The 23,243-nt window shown below is 42.5% G+C and overlaps 1 protein-coding gene and 1 pseudogene across 3 annotated transcripts in view; one reads left to right on the top strand and one right to left on the bottom strand.

Moving 5' to 3' along the window:
* The first annotated feature begins 1,038 nt into the window (after nucleotides 1-1,038).
* SLC11A2 (solute carrier family 11 member 2) overlaps nucleotides 1,039-23,243 on the top strand; it is a 31,019-nt gene continuing 8,814 nt past the window's right edge. For all 3 annotated transcript variants that reach the window (XR_008793315.1, XM_056120281.1, XM_056120282.1), the window contains exons 1-14: nucleotides 1,039-1,130; nucleotides 6,559-6,707; nucleotides 7,315-7,440; nucleotides 7,818-7,937; nucleotides 10,784-10,890; nucleotides 11,318-11,388; nucleotides 11,496-11,563; nucleotides 13,638-13,793; nucleotides 14,696-14,854; nucleotides 17,653-17,739; nucleotides 18,988-19,107; nucleotides 19,261-19,410; nucleotides 20,343-20,416; nucleotides 21,659-21,812. Coding sequence is in view for 2 of the 3 variants with exons in the window: in XM_056120281.1 (XP_055976256.1) it covers nucleotides 1,097-1,130; nucleotides 6,559-6,707; nucleotides 7,315-7,440; nucleotides 7,818-7,937; nucleotides 10,784-10,890; nucleotides 11,318-11,388; nucleotides 11,496-11,563; nucleotides 13,638-13,793; nucleotides 14,696-14,854; nucleotides 17,653-17,739; nucleotides 18,988-19,107; nucleotides 19,261-19,410; nucleotides 20,343-20,416; nucleotides 21,659-21,812 (1,575 nt within the window). In the remaining variant the exon portion in view is untranslated. The remainder of the gene's footprint in view (nucleotides 1,131-6,558; nucleotides 6,708-7,314; nucleotides 7,441-7,817; nucleotides 7,938-10,783; nucleotides 10,891-11,317; nucleotides 11,389-11,495; nucleotides 11,564-13,637; nucleotides 13,794-14,695; nucleotides 14,855-17,652; nucleotides 17,740-18,987; nucleotides 19,108-19,260; nucleotides 19,411-20,342; nucleotides 20,417-21,658; nucleotides 21,813-23,243) is intronic.
* On the bottom strand, nucleotides 5,654-6,020 carry LOC130029089 (spindle and kinetochore-associated protein 2-like; annotated as a pseudogene).

Below are 23,243 nucleotides of genomic sequence, written 5' to 3'. Positions count from 1 at the left end.
TTCCCCCTGCCTCTATGGCAGACAGTTTCCCTCTTACTCTCTTCTTATGGGCATTATGGTTTGCAGTACAGATAACGAGAGGCCATCATGTTTGGTCCCTTGTCTACTTTCAGCACACATCTCTCGCCCCGAGCGATCCCTCCAACCGTCATTGACTTAGTGATCCCTTCCCTGTCCCAGCTGCCTTCTCCCCCAGATCATGAGGCAGGCTTCCAACCGTGGGGCAATCTTCCTGGCCCTGTCTCTACTGTCCTTGGGTGTTAGACTCATATTATGACATTTTATATAGAATGCATCCTTAAAGTGGAATTGCTGGGTCAAAGGAAAGGTAGGCTTTTGAAATTTAGTTAGAAAATGTAAATTTTTTAGCCTGTTTTTCTTGTTAAGTAAACTTAAAACATTTGATATGGAACGGGATAAAATGGTCTTGCTACATTTACATGTGATTGTTCTTGATTTTGTTTATGTTCCTGATGGCTGATTTATAGGAAACATAAGTGATCCTTTGTAGTTGGGAGTGAGCTAATAATAACACAGGAATCTTAATCATAAGTATGAAGATATTGTGTTGATTCTAGTTGCTTCTACTTGCTGTTTGCCTTAATGTAAACTAATTTCCTAAAAGGGTCTTAACACAGTTTTTGCCCTGTTTCTTTTTAACTAGATCAAAGAGAATGAATGTCTTTATACTTAAAAAGTGTTAAAAATGGGTAGAGGTCATTCTGATTTTAGATATTTGGGTTATTCCAAAGACAGAGACTTTGGGTGATTTCCTAGTAATCTCTCTCTGTGGTTGTTTATTAAAAGGTATTGATTTCACTGAATAGTCAGTTGCTTCCATTTGGTACTGAATTCTTAGAGCCAAAAAATAAAATGTTGTTAACATTTTATTAACTTCTAACTATGCTTTAAAACTTCATTTTGAAACTTAATTGATTAGAGAAATTATCTTTTCACAGAGCAAGTGTTTGTATGGTGTAGCGTACAAAAAAATTCTGGTTCTGAATTTTTTAGTTTGTTCTTGCTAATTCCTCTATCTCTACCTTTACTCTTTCCAGAATCCTACTCTAAGACCGTGAACACTCAAGTATCCAATATGGTGTTGGGTCCAGAACAGAAGATTCCAGATGGTAACTTATAGTTTTATATTACTGTAAATATTTTATTTTAATTAGGGTCAAGAAACAGAAATCTCCCATTGTATAATGGTAACATAAAAGGGCTGGAGCAATAGCACAGCAGGTGGGGCATTTGCCTTGCATGCAGCCGACCTGGGTTTGATTCCTCCCCGCCTCTTGGAGAGCCCGGCAAGCTACCAAGAGTGTCCCGCCCACATGGCAGAGCCTGGCCGTGTTCAATAAGCCAAAAACAGTAACAAGTCTCACAATGGAGACGTTCCTGGGCACAACAATGGGAGGACAGTGCTACAGTGCTATAATGGTAATGTGTACTAGTTTTCTTTTCCCTTTTTAGGAGGAAAATGTGCTAAGGAGAGGGGAGTTATTCACAGCTCTGTGCTCCCAGGAACCATGTGATAGAACTTGGGCCTCCTGTGAGTTCAGCAGGCTTTGTGTGTACCTAACCCTTTGAGCTCGCTCTCTGGCTCTATCTGCTGTATTCAGAGTTGACTTAGGCTATATGTGAAAATGGATTTATAGCCATAGAGACCTGCCTCACCTCTTACCTCCAATTCTAAGGTTAGCCAAGATTTGCTGCAGGTTTGTATTCTAGAGCAATCCTGCAGCATTATTGGCCGACCTGACATCACAGCCTCTGAAGGACTTTGCTCAAGATCCTCCCTAACGTTTCAGATTTGTGTAGAGCAGTAAAATACAGGGCAATGTACAGTATCTAGTACAAACACAGAATAAGTAGACATATTTATTGGAGTTTCTTGAGTGTTTTACTAACCCTGATTCTAAGCTTCCCTTTTAGAATTTCCATTCATTTTCTGTAAGTTTCCTTATCCATTCACGGACATTCAGGGTGAATTGGTTAGCTCCTTTTTGGGTGAAGGGGGAAGAGAGATTTCTTTCGGTAATTTGAGGCTGCATTGATTTCTTTTGAAAACACTGAGTCAGAGCATTGCAGCTCAAAATAGCCATTTGATGGCTACCGTAAATTGCGTTTTGTGTTTTTCTTACTCATTAGTCCTTTTCTCCCAGACTCTCACTTTCTCTGGAAGGAGGGGTGGGAGAGGGAGAAACGCTGAAATTAGTCTGAGATGAATACACTCTTATCACATGGCTCCAGTATCTGGTGACCTGGAACCCCTCAGAACTGGCTCCTTTCCTCAGATAGAGACAAAGGTTTCCTGCTGTTGGTTTCCCTGCAGTTTCAGATTTCAGTTTAAACTGGCAGGATTTTGCAACTTCCACATTTTTGAGAAGCCTGCAGGAAGTAATGTCCAAGGAGGATTCTGTGACTAAACCTTAGTGAACAGTGATATTTAGGCTGTTCCACTAAACTGTATTAGTTATTTTGTTCTAAAGCTTAGGATTTCAGGAGCCTAAGATAGAACAGCAGATAAAGCACTTGCATTGGGTACAACAGACCCATATGGTTCTATGTGGTCCCCTACTCAGCCAGGAGTGATCCCTGGGCACACAGAGAGCAAGGAGCATGCCCTGAGCACTTTTGGGCATGGCTTCTCCTCACAAAAAAGTTAGAATTTCAGAGGCTGGTGACAGAGACAGCTGGTAGAACTCTTGCCTTACGCACATCTGGGTTTGATCCCTAGTACCCCAAATTGTCCCCTGAGCCCTGCCAGGAGTGATCCCTAAATGCAGAATCAGGAATAAACCCTGAACCTTTCAAGATGTGGTCCCAATACTAAAAAGCTAAAAATTAAAAAATTAAATTTAGATTTTAGGGACTGAAATGTAGCTCAAAGCATGCTTCATGGGTGTAAGGCCCCAAGTTGGATCCCCACACCAAATAAAAATTAAAAAAGAGAAATCTTACAAGTAATTTTTGTTTGTTTTTTTTTGGGGGGGGGAGGCACACTTAGTGGTACTCAGGGCTTACTCCTAGCTCTGCACTCAGGAATTAATCTTGGGGGTTCAGGAGACCATATAGGATACTGGGGATCTACCCTTCATTGGTGACATGTAAGGCAAGTATTACATGCTGTAATATCACATCGACCCTCAAAGATAATTTTTAATAAGTAATAAAACTTAGAACCTGGGAGGGGGTGCGGCTGGTAATACCTGGCAGTGCTCACAATTTACACCTGGATCTATAAGCAGGGATCTCTCCTGGCAGGGCTTGGTGGACCGGAATCGTATTTGGGTACATGCAAGGCAAGTGCCTTACTGTGCTACCTCAAAGGGATTTTAGTTACTTATCGAAGGGCTAGTCTGCACATGCCATCTTGTTTGTTTGCTTGTTTATTTGCTTGTGATCCCTGAGCTTAGTGCTTCCTTCTGGCTCTGCACTCAGGAATTTCTCCTGTTGTTGCTATGGGACCATATGGGATGCCAGGGATTGAACCTGGGTTGGCTGTGTGCAAGGCGCTGTTCTTTTGCTATGGCTAGCAGATGTTGAGGCCACCTTATCAGTGTTTTTAGGAGCAGATGGAATAGGTCTGAAATTGCCAAGTGGGTACAGAGTAGGAAAGCTGAAAAACATTTCTGAGATTGGTATGTTAAAAATGAAGAAACAGCAGTCCCCAGATTTTCAGTTATGCCAAGATTTGTTACCTAATCTAATTGTAGTTTTAGCCTGTCTCAAACTGGAATTTCCAGTTTGTAACTGGAATTTTCTGTTGTGGGAGTCTACATGATAGGAAACCTATTTCCTGAAGGAGGGACATGTCTTGTCTGAAAGAATCTCTTGCTGAATAACCTCCATGTTGTGCTTTTAGTATCCAGACCTCCATTTTCATACAATATGTTTCATAAATGAAATTTGAGAATCTCATAATGTCACTGTCACTGTCCTCCCGTTGTTCATCGATTTGCTTGAGCGGGCCCAGTAACATCTCCATTTTGAGACTTGTTGTTACTGTGTTTGGCATATCGAATACGTCACAGGGAGCTTGCCAGGCTTTGCCATGCGGGCGAGATACTCTCGGTAGCTTGCCGGGATCTCCAAGAGGGGCTGAGGAATCAAACCCAGCTTGGCCGGGCCAGCTGCATGCAAGGCAAACGCCCTACCACTCTGCTATAGCTCCAGCCCACAATAAAAATAAACCGAAGAATTTATATATATATATATATAATACATAATATATAATACAATTTTCCCTTATTCTTTCATTTCCAAAGTGTGCTTTTTTTTTTTTTGGACTGGTATGATTATCTATATCTTTTTTTTTTTTCTTTTTGAGTCACACCCAGGAATGCTCAGGGGTTACTCCTGGCTCTGCACTCAGGACAGGAATTACTCCTGGCAATACTTAGGGGACCATATAGGATACTGGAGATTGAACCTGGGTCAGCAGCATGCAAGGCAAACGCCCTACCCGCTGTGCTATCACTCCGGCCTCTATCTATATATTTTAAGCTCTAGGTCAAGATACCTATTTATACTGAATATACAAAAACAAATGCAAACCCATAAATAAATCTTGAAAGAGATCAAAAAGCTGCAATATATCTTGGACACATGCATGGCCGAGTAATCTGGGGCATATCGGGGGGGGGGGGGGTGTTAGCCCAGTGTCCGCCCAAACAGAGTCCCCACCCCATCACTAGTACCCCTGGAGGTGGCTTGGGGCGATCACTGTCAACCAAGCATCCTTAGTCCTTGCTTTGAACCATAAAATAAAACAAACCTGAATTGGGGTCCTTGGCAGACCCAGGGATTATTCAGTGAGAGAGAGAGGGCGCGCACTGGAGAGACAGGCTGAGGGTGGAGGGGTTGGGAGATGATGGGAGGGGAACTGGGACATTGGTAGTGGGAAATGTACACTTGTGGAGGGATGGGTGTTGGAACATTTTATGACTAAAACCCAAACATGAGCAGCTTTGTAACAGCTTTTTCTATCGTATGGTGATTCAATCTTTTTTTGGCTTTTTTGGGTCACACCTGGTGATGCACAGGAGTTACTCCTGGTTCATGCACTCAGGAATCACTCCTGGCGGTGCTCGGGGGACCGTAGGGGATGCTGGGAATCGAACCTGGGTTGGCCACATGCAAGGCAAACGCCCTACCCGCTGTGCTATTGCTCCAGTCCCTCAATTTTTTTTTAAAGGATTATAGTGTGGAGACTTTTCCTGGAATTATAAGATCAGGTGTATGTATGTGTAGGAAAATGCAGTGCTCAGGGCTTACTCCTAGGTCTTTTATCAGTAGTGACCCCTAGCATACTCAGGGGACTAAATACAGTGCCAGGAATAATCAGACCAGGGTTGTCTCCATGCAAGGTAAGTGTCTTACCTTCTTCTGTACACACACACACACACACACACACACACACACACACACACACACACACACACACTTCTTCAGTCCCATCCTGTTTTTTTCAGCTAAGCATTGTATTTGTCCTGATGGTTCCCTATGTTGTGAGGGCATTGCTGTCCAGTCACCTGAGTCAGATCTCCTTCACAGTCCTAGTTACCAGATGCTAACAAGACAACATCCTAAATCTCTCTGGAATTGCTCGCTTTCCATTTGCATCTCCTTTTGTGAATCAGGTTCTTCGCTAGTCTAATGTAGATTTTAATTGCTCTACTGCAGCTTTCTCTTTTTCAGTCAATGGAGGCAACTCCAGGTCTGAGTTTTATTTTTGTAGTTATTGTATCATCATAATAGTTTTATTCAAAGTAGCACAAATGTGGCTCTAAGTCACTTTTTTTCTCAACTGCAACTGTTGATACCTGTGCATGCAAAGTTCGAAATCAACACTTTGTCACTGACAACTCCCTTAAGAGTGTAACTGGATTTTTCTTACCTGCTGAATCAGGATGATTAATCTTGATTTCATATTCCAGTTTTTACTGAATGTAATAAAGATCTGAATCAATTTTCTGGAATATCAGCTCCAACTTACTAGAACATTCAGCATCCATGTTGAATGGTTGGCATTCTGTAGTGCTAGTTAAATCTGGGCTGAATGTTTTTATTTGAGAAATGTTAAAACTCACCTAGAGCTGAATGATGGGGAATATAGGGTAAGTTACAGCCTTTTTCAAAAAAATTTAAGTCATAAGTTTTTCTTTGGTGTGTTTTTTGATTTTTTAACAATATGAAAGTATTGTGGGCCAAAAAAGACAGTACAAGGGTTAAGGTGCTGACCGTGGCTGATTCTGGTTTTATCTCCAGTACCAAAGGTTCCCTGAGCACTGCCAGGAGTGATCCCTGAGCAGAGCCAGGTATTAAGCCCTGAACACTGCTGGATGTGGCTTCAAAACCAAAATATATATATATATATATATATATATATTACCTATTTAAATTTTATTAAAAATATAAATGATTGGAAATTAATTGAGCTAGAGTAATTTTGATCTTGGGCATTTAGGAATTAAAAAGATTTCTTTCAGTGTTTCTATGAATGAGTTGTTAATGTATTTTGTTCACCTTTAATCTTTCTCCAACTCAATTAAGATGATGCATCTGGGGACCATGGGGACTCTGCCAGTCTTGGAGCCATTAACCCGGCCTACAGCACCTCTTCTATTCCTCAGTCCAACGGGCATGCAGAGGAGCCCTTCAGCACCTACTTTGATGAGAAAATCCCCATTCCTGAGGAGGAGGTTAGTAAGAAGTTTTTGGAGAAAAACCTAATTGTCTAGGGAAAACCTGTTAGTGAAGCCAGCTAGACAAATCAAGATCACCATCCTCAAAGCGATTTTTGACAATTTTTGAAGGCAAGTTTTTGGTAATCAGAATAAAGGAAACTATTTAAAGGGAGCCTAGAAAGCAGTTGCTAAGTTATGCATTGCATGCTTTTTTGGTGGAGAAAGAATGCATTTTTATTTGTGAATCCCTGGGTTTGATCTCTGGCAGCCCCGAGTAAATAGAAAGTATGTGTCTGGTGTCCCTTCTTAAAGGTAGTTTTTATTCTACTTGAAAAGTACTGCACACTGACACAGTGATATTCGTCCTCTAGCCTTTGAGTGAGGGGTTAATGGAAAGAGCAGGTAGGAGAAGGGTTGGTTTTTGGAGAGAAGTGGGCAGCTCATAGATAAGAAGTAGATGAGGAAGTAAAACAGGGACTTAGGCATTATCCAGCTTCCTTAATTCTCTGTTCTTGTGAATCTGTGACATTGTTGCTGTATGTGTGACAAATAGCAGGTAAGTTAGATCAGACTGTAGGTGTGATTTATCCGTTTGTTCTCTTTTCTTCGTCTCTTTTTCTAGTACTCTTGTTTTAGCTTTCGTAAACTCTGGGCTTTCACGGGACCAGGCTTTCTTATGAGCATTGCCTACTTGGATCCAGGAAACATCGAGTCCGATTTGCAGTCTGGAGCAGTGGCTGGATTTAAGGTGAACATCTGGTCCCACTCGAGTCCCTCTGAACACCCATATAAATCACCCTTTTCTTTCCTCTACCCTCCCTGGTGTGCGTCTGCCACAGGGGCTGCAAGCAGATGCTGTAGTGGTAGGGAAACTTCAGTGAGGAGTACTTTCCCATTTTCTTTTTCTCTTGTTTTATCCACATTATTTCCTTGACTAAGGGAAACTGCAGATGGGAGAAACTAAGGATCATAAAGGCACGAGTAACCTAATAGGTCGTGACAGAACCTGATGTAGAACTTGGGTCATTTGATCCCTCAAGAATGTTTCCCATCACATTGCCCAGCAGTTAAACGAACAACTCACTCGTCTAATGAGTGCTGTGGTGGGCTTTTGTTTTTCTCTAGTTGCTCTGGGTTCTTCTGCTGGCCACCATTGTGGGGCTCCTGCTCCAGCGTCTTGCTGCCAGACTGGGAGTGGTCACTGGGCTACATCTTGCTGAAGTGTGTCACCGGCAGTATCCCAAGGTGAGCAATGTACTGCTACTTTTGTTTGTCACTCGTATCATCAGAATCTGTGTGTCTGCCGAATTGATGGTCTTCCTGTATTTTGAAACAGCAAGACTTGGGAGTCAGTGGCCCTGTGGAGTCCTAGTGGAAATACTGTAGCCCTTCTCACTGCCAAGCCTAATTTTTCTACTTCAGAAAGATTTGAGGGGCTGGACAGACAGTACAAGGGTTAAGGTGCTTGTCTTATACATGGCCAGCCCCATTTCAATTTCTGGCATCATACATGGTCCCCTCAGTACCGACAGGAGTCAGGAATGATTCCTGAGCGCAGAAACAGGAGTACGCTTTGAGCATTGCCAGGTATGGCCAAACCGCATCCCCCACAGACCCTCCCAGAAAATCTTGATTTGTGGGTTCAGGAGGATAGCTCAAAGTACTCATGTACATACTTTACGTGCAGAAACCCGCTTTAAGAGCCCTTGCACTGCATGCTTTCCTGATCACTGCTGGAAATGACCCCAAGCCCAGATCCATGAGTAGCTCCTGAGCGCTGTTGACTGTAGCTCAAAAACTCAAAATTAAGTCATTAAACTTGAAATTCAGTTTTTTCCAGAATGGTTACCTAGAAAAGTTTTGTTTGAGCAAATCTTTTCCTTCACTCCACCTTCCTTCATTTAGCAGAGTCTCGGCTATGGAGGAACGGGAAGTACTCTCTCTCAGCACTTTCATTCCTACATCCACATTACTGTGCAGTGCTCTGCAGATTTCCTTTTTTGTTTGACTCTGATCACTTTGAAAACGTAATTTTTTTCCCTTTAAGTTATATGTGGCAGGATCTTGGGATTGTTGGTTGGTTGTTGGTCTGGGAGTTGCTTGTACCTGGAGGTACAGTTAATAAATAATAAAATAAATTATATTTTATAAATTATTAGTAATTTTTATATTTTTAATTATTTTTTCTCCTCACCTTTGTGAACATCATTAACAAAATGTTTCCTTCATTTGGACTTTTTGGTCCAATTTAATTTCCTGTTTTGTTAAATGTCTCCTGAGTCCAGCTTCTTTTCCTAAGTCTGTTTGCATACCTGTATTATTGCATTGGAGGTTAACCCTCTTATTTTTGAAGCATTATCTCACAAGCTATACTTGAGTTCCAAGGGGACCATCCTTTGTTATATTCATATTTAATATCCTGGAACTTTTATTTTGTCTCTTTCGTAAGAGTAGGTTGAAATTTTCTTCCATCATCTTCTATTCTCTTTACTTTGTTTTCTTATTTTTCAATTTTAAAAATTATCATAACATTTTCAACAGTGTTAACATTTATGATATTGATGTTCAAGAAACTATGCCCTCTCCACCAAGCGCTCCATCTCCCCCCACCAAAGTGCCAAATAACCTCCACCAGCATTCCTGTGTTGCTTTTAGTCTGTCTCTTCATTCCTCCCCCTCTGCTGGCTAATTTCAGCTTTGTAATCCAAGACCAAGGTGTTGTCATTGTTTAATACTGTCAATTCCCTTGTTTTCTTTTTCTGTATGTCACAGATGAGTGAGATCACACATCCACATTTGTCCTATTCCCTCTAACCTATTTCACTTAACATCTTGTTCTCTCTTCTCACTCTCTCCCTCTCTCCATATATATACATATATAAGTACACACATACACACATATGTAAGTAGCACTGTAGCACTGTCCTCCCGTTGTTCATTGATTTGCTCAAGCGGGCACCAGCAACATCTCACAACAAATTTTGAGACTTGCTGTTGCTGTTTTTGGCATATTGAATGCTTCACGGGTAGTTTTCCAGGCTTTTCCGTGAGAGCAAGATACTTTTAGCTTGCCGGGCTCTCCGAGAGGGGTGGAGGAATCGAACCCGGGTCAGCTGCGCTCAAGGCAAATGCCTTACCTGCTATGCTATCGCTCCAGCCCTCTGAATAATATTCACTCTTAGACATCTGCTTTCTTGTCTTAAGCCTCAGTTGCCCTCAGTTGCCCCCAAAGCAGTGTCCCAACGAGGAACTAAATGGACCCAGGGCAAGCTGTGAGCTACCCTGGCATCAAAATGGGCGAGGCCAGAGCGCCAGAATACTCAGCTATAAGTCAAGAGCATGGTCATGGACAAACTCTGTCATGACCCAAAAGAGGTAACTGGATAAGGACCCTGCTGGGGTTAGGAAGACTAACCTGTCCCGAGTACTGTGGTCTGGAATATATAGTGAGATGTCTTCAGGAAGAACCAAACTTTAAGCTTGATATATCTCTTACTGTGCTCATACAAAATGCCATCACATATATAGGTATCTTATATATATATTTTTTCCTTTTTTTTAGGTTGTGTGTGAGTGGTATGTGTGTCTGTGTGTGTGTATTTGGGGGCCACTCCTGAATCTGTGCTCGGGTCACTCCCAGCAGTGTTTGAGGGTGGGGGACATACGGTGCCAGACATCAAACTGGGGTCAGCTACATACAAGGCAAAGGCCTTAGCTTCTGTACTGCATCTCTGTCCCCCGTAAACAATATTTTGATCACATCAGCAGAACATTACTCCCCCTTCCACTCCCGAACTCTGGGACTGTTCTAACGCAGGAAGTAGAGTAGAAATGAATTCATGGATGATTTGTTTCTCTCTTGAGTAAAAGGAAAGAGGAAAAGAGAAAGATGAGCATATGATTTGGACTCAGATACTTTGGGACATTTTGGGGGGGGGGGGGTGCTGCAATGCAGTAATGGGCCCAGTGGAACTGGAGGCTCATAAAGGATTGTGTATGCATAGGTGCCGAAATGGTAATTCTAAACTATTGAGGAAAAGTTTATTGAAGTAAATCATTAGAATTACGTCTCTCTGCTCTTTGGTGTCCAGGTGCCACGAATTATCCTGTGGCTGATGGTGGAGACGGCTATCATTGGCTCAGACATGCAAGAAGTCATCGGCTCCGCCATTGCCATCAATCTCCTATCTGCTGGAAGGTGAGTGTTTTGCTAAATTTCAAAGCACGTGTAAAAACAAAAGCCTGGCTCATTTTCAATCATTAATTTTCAACTCTAGAGTTACCTTTTCTGTGGAGTCTTTCTGGAATTAATTTCTCTTCTCCTGGGAGATGTAGGCTTTAAACTTCTCATGTTGTCACATTGGGTTCTCCATATTGCTGATCCCCAGTGTGTGGCTTTGTGTATTATAAGTATTTGTATGTTGATTTCCCCAGAAGTATGACTCAACCTTTTCACTTTTGAGAAGTCTGACACAGTAGACTATCACAGTTTGAATTGTTGCTTTGATCTTAGTCTTAGCCTCCTGCTCTTGTTCCTCTAAGTGCTGTATACCTGGAGTTGTTGGGGAGAACCACAGAAAGTTGTTGCCTTTTTTAAAAACCGTTAATTCTTATTTCTAAACTAGGATTCCTCTGTGGGGTGGAGTGCTTATCACCATCGCAGATACCTTTGTGTTTCTCTTTTTGGACAAATACGGTAAGGAAAGTGGGAATGGAGGGGACAGTTAAGGACACCACTTTTCATCATGTTATTATTGGGGAAGTTTGCTTCTAGGATTCTCACTGTTACATTTTCCCCTGTAGGCTTGAGGAAGCTGGAAGCTTTCTTTGGCTTTCTCATCACTATTATGGCCCTCACATTTGGATATGAGGCAAGTGTTACAGGATATTTATGACTTTTTAAGACAAACTTACATTTTTGCTCTTTATTATAAAAGAAAGTATAATGCTATTGTGGCTTGATTGTGTCTTACATTTTAAAAAAGTCCAGTTTGCTTCTTCACTGTTTATTTAAATAATTTCATTGAATCACCATGAGATTCACAGTTACAAAGCTGTTCTCAGTCATACAATGAGAACAATGGTTTATATAAATTAGATGTGATATTAGGACACATGGTGGAACAAGGATAGTCTGGGGCACTCTGATAGTGGTAGAAGTGAATTAAGATTGTATATAAAAATCATAAAAATTAACATTACTGTAATCATGTTGGGCTGGAGTGATAGCACAGCGGGCAGGGCGTTTGCCTTGCACGCAGCCAACATGGCTGACCCGAGTTCGATTTCTCCGCCCCTCTCGAGGAGCCCGGCAAGCTACCGAGAGTATCCCGCCCCCCCAGCAAAGACTGGCAAGGTCCTCCTGGCATATTCAATATGCCAAACACAGTAACAAGTCTCACAATGTTACTGGGCCCAACGGGAAGACAGTGATAAAGTGATACAGTGTAACCATGTTGTCTAACCTAAAATAAATTAAAAAATGAAAAATAAATTTTAAATTCCTAAAAATTGACACTATTGTAACCATGTTATCTAACCTAAAATAAATTTCAAAAATTAAAAATAAATTATAAAAGAAAACTTAATTCTTCTTCCCCCCCAAATTCAGTTCTCACCCAGTTTTGCAGGATTATGGTCACTGTAAGAACAAGTCTCACAATAGAGACGTTATTGGAGCCCACTGAAGCAAATCGATGAACAGCAGGAGAACAGTGCTACAGTACACTAGGTTTCAGGAAGGTCTGCAAGTGACCCCAAGTTTTAAAAAAACAGACTGAATTGTGTAGGACTTTTGATATTGTACGACCTGGTTCCAGCTGGCGTGTTCTAACAACAGAATAACCAGCCTTCGAGAGAGGAGCAGAGGGAGGGTTGCAGGGCTATTCTTGGCTCTTCACTTACAGCAAACCTATTTTTGCTTGTCTTAGTTTCTGCCAACAGCAACTTGAACTTTCCCTGTATTGCAACAGTTGATGAACTATAATTTGTGCCCCACCCCAGACATGCCTAGGAATTTTTCACCTAGGAATTTTTGTCTTGTAATAAGCACTTTTTATATCCTAGTTGTTAGCACACTGATTTCTGCATATTGACCTGGATAACTTTTAAAAATGTCTATGTAGAACTGAGGATGGGGCTCAACAATAGAGCATATGGCTTTGCCTTTGTGAGGTCCTGGGTTTGATGTCCCGCACTGCGAAAAATAAAAATATGTCTAATCTAAGAGTAGATTATGCACCTTGGTCCAAGATCCAAGAAATGCTAAACCAGAAAAAGAGATGTGTTTATGAATATTGCAGCATACACTAGTGGCAAACATTAGTGATTTTTAGATGACACTGTGAACAGAAGTATAATACAAGTAAATAATCAAGAATTTTGTTTTAATAATTAATAGTTGACTCTGGGACAAAAGAGACAGTGCAAGAGGTTAGGCGCCTGCCTTGCATGCAGCCACTTTGGTTGACCCTGTTTAGACCCCGACACTGCCTATGGTTCCTTGAGCACCACCAGTCACTCCTGAGCCTAAAGTCAGGAGTAGCCCCTGAATACTGCTGGGAGTGGTCCAACCCTTCCCTCCAAAAAGATTAGATTCTATCTCTGGTTCTGTCCCATAGACATTATATTACGAAGCTAATATCAAAAAGGTCCTTTGTAGCCAATTTATTACTTTAGAAGTCCAACTGCATTCTATCTAGCTTGTACATGTATGATACCGGAGTCCTGAATTCACTGACACCCGACAGAAAGCTCTTTAGGCTGCTATTTTTTGATAATCTGTGTTCTTTAGATTATTATTCTTTATTCTTTATTACTTTGCTTGTTGGTGAAGATGGTCGTAAGGAGTAAAGGATTCTATTTTGTATGTTGTAAGGATGCTCTTCGCTATTCCTCCTGTCTCCTATTCCTGAGAAGGCTAATGGTTGTTATGTTGCTGTGTAGTATGTTACAGTGAAACCCAACCAGATCCAGGTACTCAGGGGCTTGTTCGTGCCGTCTTGTTCGGGATGTCACACCCCACAGATCGAGCAGGCTGTGGGCATCGTGGGAGCTGTCATCATGCCACACAACATGTACCTGCATTCTGCCTTAGTTAAGGTGAGCCAGATGGGATCTTTGCCTTTAAGAGTGCGACAGGGGACACACTTTTAGTTTAAACTGTTAGCTCTTTGAAGGAACAAGGAATTTTCACATGGTTGGATATTTATGAACTACACACGCTTGGACTCTGATTTACTTACCTATAACCATAAGTGACTGACGAGAGGCTGGGTTCATTCTTCATAAACAGTCTGGAAGGTCCAGGCAGGAAGACTGAGCAATAAACAGGATGTCTGAGAAACCACCAACAGTACTTATTTTATTGAGACCATCATAGCACGCTCTCTCTCTCTCTCTCTCTCTCTCTCTCTCTCTCTCTCTCTCTCTCTTTTGCTCTGTACTCATCAAAGACTTTGTTGTTTCAGTCTTTGCTGGCAATTATTTTGAAAATCAGCTAACTGGTGGTAGATCAGAAATTCAGGAAAAGGATGTCTAACCTCAACGCTGACTCCTAAATCACTATGCATCAAGTCTTTATGTTTCAGTCTCAAGCTTGTCATGAAGGAACCCAGCCAGCCCTGTTCTGTCAGTCATACACACCAGCTTAGTGGGAGATTTTAGAGACTGACAATTAAGGTCTTAGACCTTTCTGAAATGAAATCAGGTTGTTTGGTGGGGCGGGGGGAGGGGGGGGGTAGGATGGAGGGAGCAGCAGTTTTTCCAGCTGCAATAACTGAGAGCTTAGTAATCACTTTATCACTGTTTCCTAGGTGGGGAATGTGTAATGTATTCATAGGGTCATGAAGTTCTTGGTGAACTCGGGTGTCAGCGGGACTCTCATTTTTCAATTGGTCAATTGTTTGCACTCTGGATCTTTTAGCTGACTCCAAACGTATGAAATACTATGTAGAAACTCATTCCGGCTAGTCAAAAATTAACTGTTGCTGTTATCTGTCTAGTCCAGACAAGTAAACCGAGCCAATAAACAAGAAGTCCGAGAAGCCAATAAGTACTTTTTCATTGAATCCTGCATTGCTCTCTTCGTGTCCTTCATCATAAATGTTTTTGTCGTCTCCGTTTTTGCCGAAGCATTTTTTGAGAAAAGCAACAAGCAAGTGGTGAGTAAACCATGTCCCTTATGGTAGTGAAGGGGAGGGTAAGCGAAAGTTGGACCGGATAGGAAAATACTGCTGTGACTTGGAGCTCACAGGAAATAGATCTGTAGCCTTATAGCCGCCTGGTTTTAGTCCAGTCTGTGCCTAGCCAAGGATGGACCAGTGTTTTGCAGATTTGGGGCCAACAAGAGAGGTAACCTCAGACTCAAAATTGCTCCATGCTGTTATGTTGATGGCCTCAAATCTATATCCATTTGCCTCTTTGTCATCTCCTTTGTTTTGTAAACTGCCAGCTTCTGGCCAGTCCTTTCATTTGCTGAAGAGGAGAGGTTGTGCAGAGTCAACAGACAGAAAAATTCGCTGGGATAGACCGTTTCTCATTTTGAATTCTCTGTCTTCTTGAATCCTTATTGCCTTTCTAGTTCGGGTCACCATTTTGTTTCCCAGGCACAAGATCTCTGACACCTGTCACTAAGGACTCCTTATTGTCGATATTCTTTTATATTCGAAGTCTTCCTAAGGGCCTTTTCTTCTTAATTTTCTTTGAAAATGCCTTTTTAAACATTTTTTGAGTTTTGGCTTCCCAGGAGGTCCAGGGCCCTTCCTCAGTTCTCAGCCAGCAAGGGTCCAAGGTTGCCATGCTGCTCAGGCTCTGCAGTGCTGATGACCTCCAGGACCAGGCCTCGTGGCATACTCGGGGCCTCCAGGAATGCACCCAGTCATGCTTAGGAAATCATGTGATGCCAAGAATTGAATCCAGGCTCGGCATGCACCCTAACTGCTACACTACTTCAGGCCCTAGTCCATCAACATTTAAAAAAAAAATCCAGTGTTTATATGGATTGCCATGTGAAACAAATGTTTTAGGGTTGGGACTGGGGTTGGGGGGTTATACCTGTCTGTGCTCAAGGTTTACTCTTGGCCCTGCACTCAAGGATCACTCCTGGCTGGCACAGGGGTGTCAGGGTCAAACCCAGGTTGCAAGGTAAGCTCCTTACCCACTATACTATTTTTCTGGCTCCTGTAAGAAGCTTTAATGGTCCTGAGGTCTTTTAATTTTTTTTAAAAAATAACTCTTGGCCCAAAAAGTCATGTGAGTGGGTTTCAGCAACTCACTCTCTCTCCAGTGGGTTTCACAAAGTGAATTTCTCTCAATGGAATGAGGCCGGTGCTTCAGTTGAGCTTCTTGGCTTCGGTATTTTTCTGCTCCTTCCTTAACATGTTTTTGTCAACAACTCAGCTCTTACGGTGCTCAATACAAGGATTAAAATTCTCTCTCTCTCTCTCTCTCTCTCTCTCTCTCTCTCTCTCTCTCTCTCTCTCTCTCAGTTTTTTTGTTTGTTTTTTGGTGGACCGTCGCTGACATTGTCAGGGATTACTCCTGACTTTGCTCAGGAATCATTCCTGGCAGTGCTTGGGGAAATATATGCCAAAGATTGAACTTGGGTTAGCACGTACAGTACAAATACCCTGCCTGCCTTACAATATCTCTGGGCCCATCATTACCACTGTAGCACTGTCCTCCTGTTGTTCATTGATTTGCTCGAGCGGGCACCAGTAACGTCTCCATTGTGAGACGTGTTGTCACTGTTTTTGGCATATCAAATACATTACTGGTAGCTTGCCAGGCTTTGCCGTGCTGGTGGGATACTCTGTAGCTTGCCGGGCTCTCCGGGAAGGGCGGAGGAATCGAACCCATGTTGGCTGCGTGCAAGGCCAACACCCTACCCGCTGTGCTGTCTCTCCAGCCCGGGACCCACCAGTACAAGTATTAATTCTCTTGATAAGAATCTTGCCTTTTTTTGTTTATAATAACGCCAATGGCATGCTGGGTAACATTGTAGACTCCCAGGTTTGCCCTGGGAACATTTGTGGAGCATTCCTTTTTAAACAGTGCCTGTTCCCTTTATAGTATCACCTTGCAAATCTGCATTATGCGGCTAACCCAATTTATGTTTTCTGGAAACTCTAGGGAACATATTATTGTGCCTCTCCTCTTCCCTTTGGATTGGTTAATTTGACGCTATACTGGAAGATGGTGGTTCTGGCTAAGGCTCTGAATACTTTGATGATATTTGGGGGCAGATAGAGAAATTATGAAGGAAGAGAACACGTGGCATCAAATTTGGTTTGGCACCAGCATCTATTCATATTATAGCCTGTAACCAGTTATCTTACCTCCATCTTGTATCAAATGTGATTTGTGTGTAATATCAAAGTGAGCTCTTCTCATCCATTCCTTACCTCAAAATTAAAGTTTCTGGGGCTGGGTAGATGACTCAAGTGGTAGAGTGCATGCCTGATACATGCAAAGGCCTAAGTTCAACTCCTGGTTCCATATGCCCCTTTTTCCCCCTGTTCCCCAACCACATGCGTACGTGCGCACACACACACATACACACACAGCACAAGGTATGAGGCTAAGTATTGCAAGGGGTGGCCCCTATAAACAAATGGGAGATCTCAATTGGTGTTCAGGAGATCCTTGGGGTCCATTCCTTTACATGTGCTTGCACACACACACTCTCTCTCTCTCTCTCTCTCTCTCTCTCTCTCTCTCTCTCTCTCTCTCTCTCTCTCTCTCTCTCGGCCAATTGGGCAGACAGTTAAATGCAAGGGATTTCCTCAGCCACACCCAGTGCTACTTGGAGAGGAGCTAAAAATTTTTTTGATTTATGCCGGGACATGTGACTCATGCATCAGATATAGGAGGTCCTTGAGTTTATCTCAAGCACAGCGAAATAAATAATAAAAGCAAATAGAAAGAAATAAAGTTGCTCCTATACTGTTTTGTGTTTCAGTTTGAAGTCTGTAAAAACAGCAGCAGTCACCATACTCACCTTTTTCCTGATGATAACTCCACACTAACAGTGGACATATATAAAGGGGTAAGCCTGTTTGTATTTGTGATCTGTGTTTCCAAATCAGTGTTCTTGGCATAAATGTGGGCTCACTTCAGAGCTGAGCATGTCTCCTCTGGAGAGTCACTGATTTCAGAAGTTTAGATGCCAGACAGGCATTTTGTTACCTGGGAGGGAATAGAGGATCAGATGAAAAGAAATTGTACCAGTCATTCCCAAACTTCCATAGATAGCATCTTGTTGTTCAGGCGTAATGATTGGGGTGACTAAAGAAGGTGTGTCTTGGGACCAGAGCGATAGTACAGCAGGTAGGGCATTTGCTTTGCACACAACTGACCTGGGTTTGACCCTGGCATCCCATATGTTCCCCCAAGCACTGCCAGGAGAAATTCCTGAGTGCAGAACCAGGAGTAGCCCCGAGCATTGCTGGGTACAACCCAAATAGCAAAATAAATAAATAGATATTAGCACACACAAAAAATCTGTTTCTTAATTGTGACCTGTCAGACCCTTTATGTTGATTACATTGTCACCCTCTAATAATAAAAATGTGGTGTGTGGCATACATAAACATATGTATCTATTCTCAGATTATTTTTCTTCATTTTACTGTTTCTCAGAATGATGTGTTAAGAAATGTAATTTGACAGGAACTGGAGCAATAGTACAAGCAGTAGTACTTGCCCTGCCTTGAATGTAGGTTCAGTCCTCAGCATGCGTATTGGTCTCTGAATAATGCCAGGATTGGTCCTGAGCACAGAGTCAGTAGTAAACCCTTAGAACAGCTAGGTGTGGCTTAAAAAGAAAAAAAAAGGAAAAGAAAAGAAATGTAATTTGGGAGCCAGAGAGATGGTACAGTGGGATAGGTGCTTGCCTTATATGTGGATGACCCGGGTTCAGTGTATGGCCCTCTGAGCACAGAGCTGGAAGTAAGCCCTGAACATTGTAGGGTATGTCCCAAAAACACTGAAACAAGAAAATGTAATTTAGGCAAAGTGTAGAGCTTTTAAGAATTTTTTAACTTCTAGATTGAGGATGAAGTTTATAGGAATCTGAAAAAGAGAAAGGACTTGACTGGGGACTAAAGTAACATTTTTTTTAATTGAAAATCTCTTTATTCATATCAGGACCTGAGTGTACCTTCAAAACATTGCCCAGAATAGTACTCGGTGTAGCTGGATGCACAGCAAAGAAGAGGGAGTCCCCAGAGAAATGCTGATTTGGATGTTGTCTAAGCCAGTCATTGACACAACCTGTCTGTCTTGCTTCTCTCAGGGTGTTGTCCTGGGATGTTACTTTGGACCTGCCGCTCTTTACATCTGGGCCGTGGGAATCCTGGCTGCCGGACAGAGCTCCACCATGACAGGAACCTATTCTGGCCAGTTTGTCATGGAGGTTCGTGTTGCCTTAACTGATTGAGCAGAAAAGGAGGTTGCCCTTCTATTACTCCTTACGCCCTTGCTTCTAACATCTTCCTGAACATCCCTAGATCTGTTTCTGTTTTCTGTTTCAGCTACACAGAAATCTTGTTTCTGTGTTTTCTTCCAGGGATTCCTGAACCTAAAATGGTCACGCTTTGCCCGGGTGATTCTGACCCGTTCTATTGCCATCATTCCTACTCTGCTTGTTTCTGTCTTCCAAGACGTAGAGCGTCTAACAGGAATGAATGACTTCTTGAATGTTCTTCAGAGTTTACAGGTAATGAGGGTGCTAAGGAAACTTGTAGCCCTTATAGTCACAGAACTTTGTATTCTGTCTTTGGGTGCCAAGCCTAGTACTGCATTCTGGGGGAAGTAAAAGAGGAAGGAAAAGTCACAGGATTGTGTCTGCTTCATACACACACGTGTGTAGTCAGTGTGCATGAATTCTCTGGCACTTCCTGGGTTTCAAAATTGGCATCATGTTTGTGTATGCATTGTAAGCTAGGACTATATATAGTTAGTTGTATGTGTATTAAAAGCTAGAACATCAAACACTCTTAACCAGTACAAGGAAATGTTAAATTAACATAATAGGACAATAATAAATTTTATGGAGGCTAAGAAGACAAAGCTGCTAGAAAGACACTTAAAATCACAACTGATTCTTAGGTTTAATAGCTCTATAATAGCACCAAATAAAGGGTGTTGGGAGGCTCCTCCTCCCAGGATGGGAGAAGCATGCTGAAAGTAGACTATAGACCAAACATGATTGCCACTCAATGCCTCTTTTGCAAACCACGGCACCCCAAAGGAGAGAGGGAACAAAAGGGAATGCCCTGCAACAGAAGCAGTATGGGATGGGGGGGGGGGGTGGGGGGTGGGAGGGATACTGGGACCTGTGGTGGTGGAGAACGGGCACTGGGGGAGGGATGGGTATTTGATCATTGTATAATTGAAACCCAAGCACAAAAATTTGTAAGTCTGCAACTGTACCTCATGGTGTCCCTCTAATAAAAAACAAAAATTAAAAAAAATAATAGCTCTATAGCTTTCATCATAATGCAGCATCTTGGTATTACGGGTAGGAGTATTTCTCAAGGAACAAATAGGGCCTGTATTTAGTTTTTGCTGATAGTGCTGTTCTCTAGAGTGACACAGAGCTTCCGTTAGCCCCAGCTGACCCAGCTAATCCTGGTTCTTCTTTTCCAGCTTCCCTTCGCCCTCATACCCATCCTCACATTCACGAGCTTGCGGCCAGTAATGAATGACTTTGCCAACGGATTGTGAGTGTACTCTCAGTTCTCTGTGGGATGCGGGGGGGACATTTCTTCAGCAAAAGGACAGTCACACAAACGGAAAAAGTCATCTGCTTTGAGAAGTGACAGAGCTCCTTCTCTATGCCTTTTGGCATAGAAAATGTTGCCTGTGAATATGACCCTATTTTTTGTTTCTTGAGGAAAATGTTCAACTTTGAGGGATTTAATTTCAGCAGCATCATTGAATTTAAATTCCACAATAAATGAGAGAAAAGCCATAAGCTGACACCGTTAACACTTTTATCTACAGCTTTAAGGAAATGGTGTATTTGAAATGATAGCTGCCTCTAAAGGGATTCTCGTGACTTGTTGTATTTCTAGGAACTTAAATCATAGGGATTATTATTTTCTCTCATTATCCTAATCTGAAATATATTAAGAATATTTTCAGTTAGGGCTGGAGTGATAGCACAGCGGGTAAGGCGTTCGCCTTGCAAGCGGACAATATGGCCGACCCGAGTTCGATTCCTCTATCCCTCTCGGAGAGCCCGGCAAGCTACCGAGAGTATTCGATACACCAGACACAGTAACAACAAAGTCTCCAATGGAGACGTTACTGGGCCCGCTCGAGCAAATCGACGATCAACGGGAGGGCCTTTACTTTACTTTTACTTATTTTCAGTTCAGCCTGAAATGTCTAGAACTTATTTGCTGCTGTCTACTACCCCACAAAATAATGTTCATTTGGGGAGGGTGAGTGGTAGTGTCTCTCCCAAGCCATGCTAAGGAGGCTTGGGGGCCCTTCCTAGAGATTCTCAGCCAGTTCAGCTGTCAGTTCTATGCAAGATGCAGAGCTGCTGGGTCCTGAGCGTTAAGTACAGAGGATAGGGTGTTTGCCTTGCATGTGGCCCACCTGGTTCCATCCCAGCATCCCATATGTTCCCCCACACACTGCCAGAGGGGATTCCTGAGTGCAGAGCCAGGAGTAACCCCTGAGCACTGCTGGTGTGGCCCCAAAACCAAAGTAAAAGATGTAGTGCTGCTTGGACCCTGGGGTGGGGGCCTGAGTTTTATCCAGGTCACCCTGGCAGTACCTTGGTCTCCAGGGCTGCAGTTGATGATTCTCAGGAAATTATGTGGTGGCAGAGAGTGAATGGGAGTTGGCCATCTGTAAGGCAAGCACCTTTGCTGTCTGGTCCCCGTAGTGTTATTTTAATGTTAATAGCTAGCTTAGACTATTTCACCAGTGCCTTTTTTTTTTCCTTACAGGGGCTGGCGAATTGCCGGTGGCATCTTGGTCCTCATTGTCTGTTCCATAAACATGTACTTTGTAGTGGTTTATGTCCAGGACCTAGGGCATGTGTCATTATATGTGGTGGCTGCTGTCATCAGCTTGGCTTATCTGAGCTTTGTATTTTACTTGGTAAGTCCGTCCAGTACAGGGTATGTGAGGGGGAGTCCATGAGTTCAAAGATGCAGTGGTGGTAGAGGTGGAACATGTAGAAATTCAAGGACCAGAGGCCATAGAATACAACAGCTGGGGCACTTGCTTTGCATGCCCTAGTCAACCTGGGTTCAGGCCCCAGCATTCCCTCAGATTCCCTGAGCACTACCAGGAGTGATTCGTAAGTGCTCAGGGATTCTAACTGGGCTCAACATTCAGGGCAAGCACCTTAATCCCTGTACTTTCTCTCCGCCCCCGAAGTAATATCTGTAACCATAAAATTGACTTCGGTTTTTAGGGCTGGGAATGTGCTTCAGTCGCAGAAAATATGCCTCACTCGTGTGAGGCCCTGGATTTAATCCCTAACACCACACACATGTACACACATGCACACGTGTACCCTGCCCCCCCAACACACACACACACACACACACACACACACACACACCCCTTGGTTTCTAGGAGACATCATTTTTGTCTGGTTTCCATGGTTAGACAGACATTCTTATGACAAGAGTCGTATGTTTGAGGGAGTAAGAGAAGGGTGACAATGTAGGAAATAGAGAGCAGTGCAGGATGGAACTGGAAAAGCGTTGTGCTGCCTGATTTTAGAGCTTTGGGGCAGAGCTCATGTGTTTTCACATCCCTATTCAACTCTACTTCTAAATTCCTGTTCAATAAGGAACTAAAGAAATAGTGATATTCTCTTACTGGGTTATCTGAACAGTATTAAAAATCATTTTAAAAACCATAACCTATTTAGGAAATTCAAGAGAGTGAAGAATTATTATACCTTTATAATACAGAATGTAAGGATCTAGAATAAATTACATCAAAGTGCTAATTTCAATATATTAGCTTGGTGCTAATTATACATGTATGTATTATAGATATATATGTATTTTCTGTATAATACATATGTTATAGAATAATATATGTATTATAGTTATATTTACCCTCTATTTTTCAAGTCATGCTTTTCATTAATATTAATGAAAATCAGTTACAATAACACCAGCCACAAACTTACCTTCTTCTCTTTAGGTTTCTTGAAAATAATACAAAGGATGAAAATTGGTGACAGCAAAATTTATACTATGTTTCAAAGACTGATTAAGAATTAGAGACTCGGGGCTGGAGCGATAGCACAGCGGGTAGGGCGTTTGCCTTGCACATGGCCCACCCAGGTTCGATTCCCATCATCCAACATGGTTCCCCGAGTACCGCCAGGAGTAATTCCTGAGTGCAGAGCCAGGAGTAACCCCTGAGCATCGCCAGGTGTGACCCAAAAAAGCAAAAAAAAAAAAAAAATTAGAGACTAGGAGCTTGAGCGATAGCACAGTGGGTAAGGCATTTGCCTTGCATGCAGCTGACCCAGGTTCAAGTCCCAGCATCCCTGTATCGTCCCCT

This window comes from Sorex fumeus, unplaced genomic scaffold (assembly GCF_029834395.1).
Source record: "Sorex fumeus unplaced genomic scaffold, SorFum_2.1 ptg000042l, whole genome shotgun sequence".
Classification (NCBI taxonomy): domain Eukaryota; kingdom Metazoa; phylum Chordata; class Mammalia; order Eulipotyphla; family Soricidae; genus Sorex; species Sorex fumeus.
The sequence above is the reverse complement of the archived record's forward strand: the minus strand, read 5'-3'. Positions and strand labels throughout refer to the sequence as shown.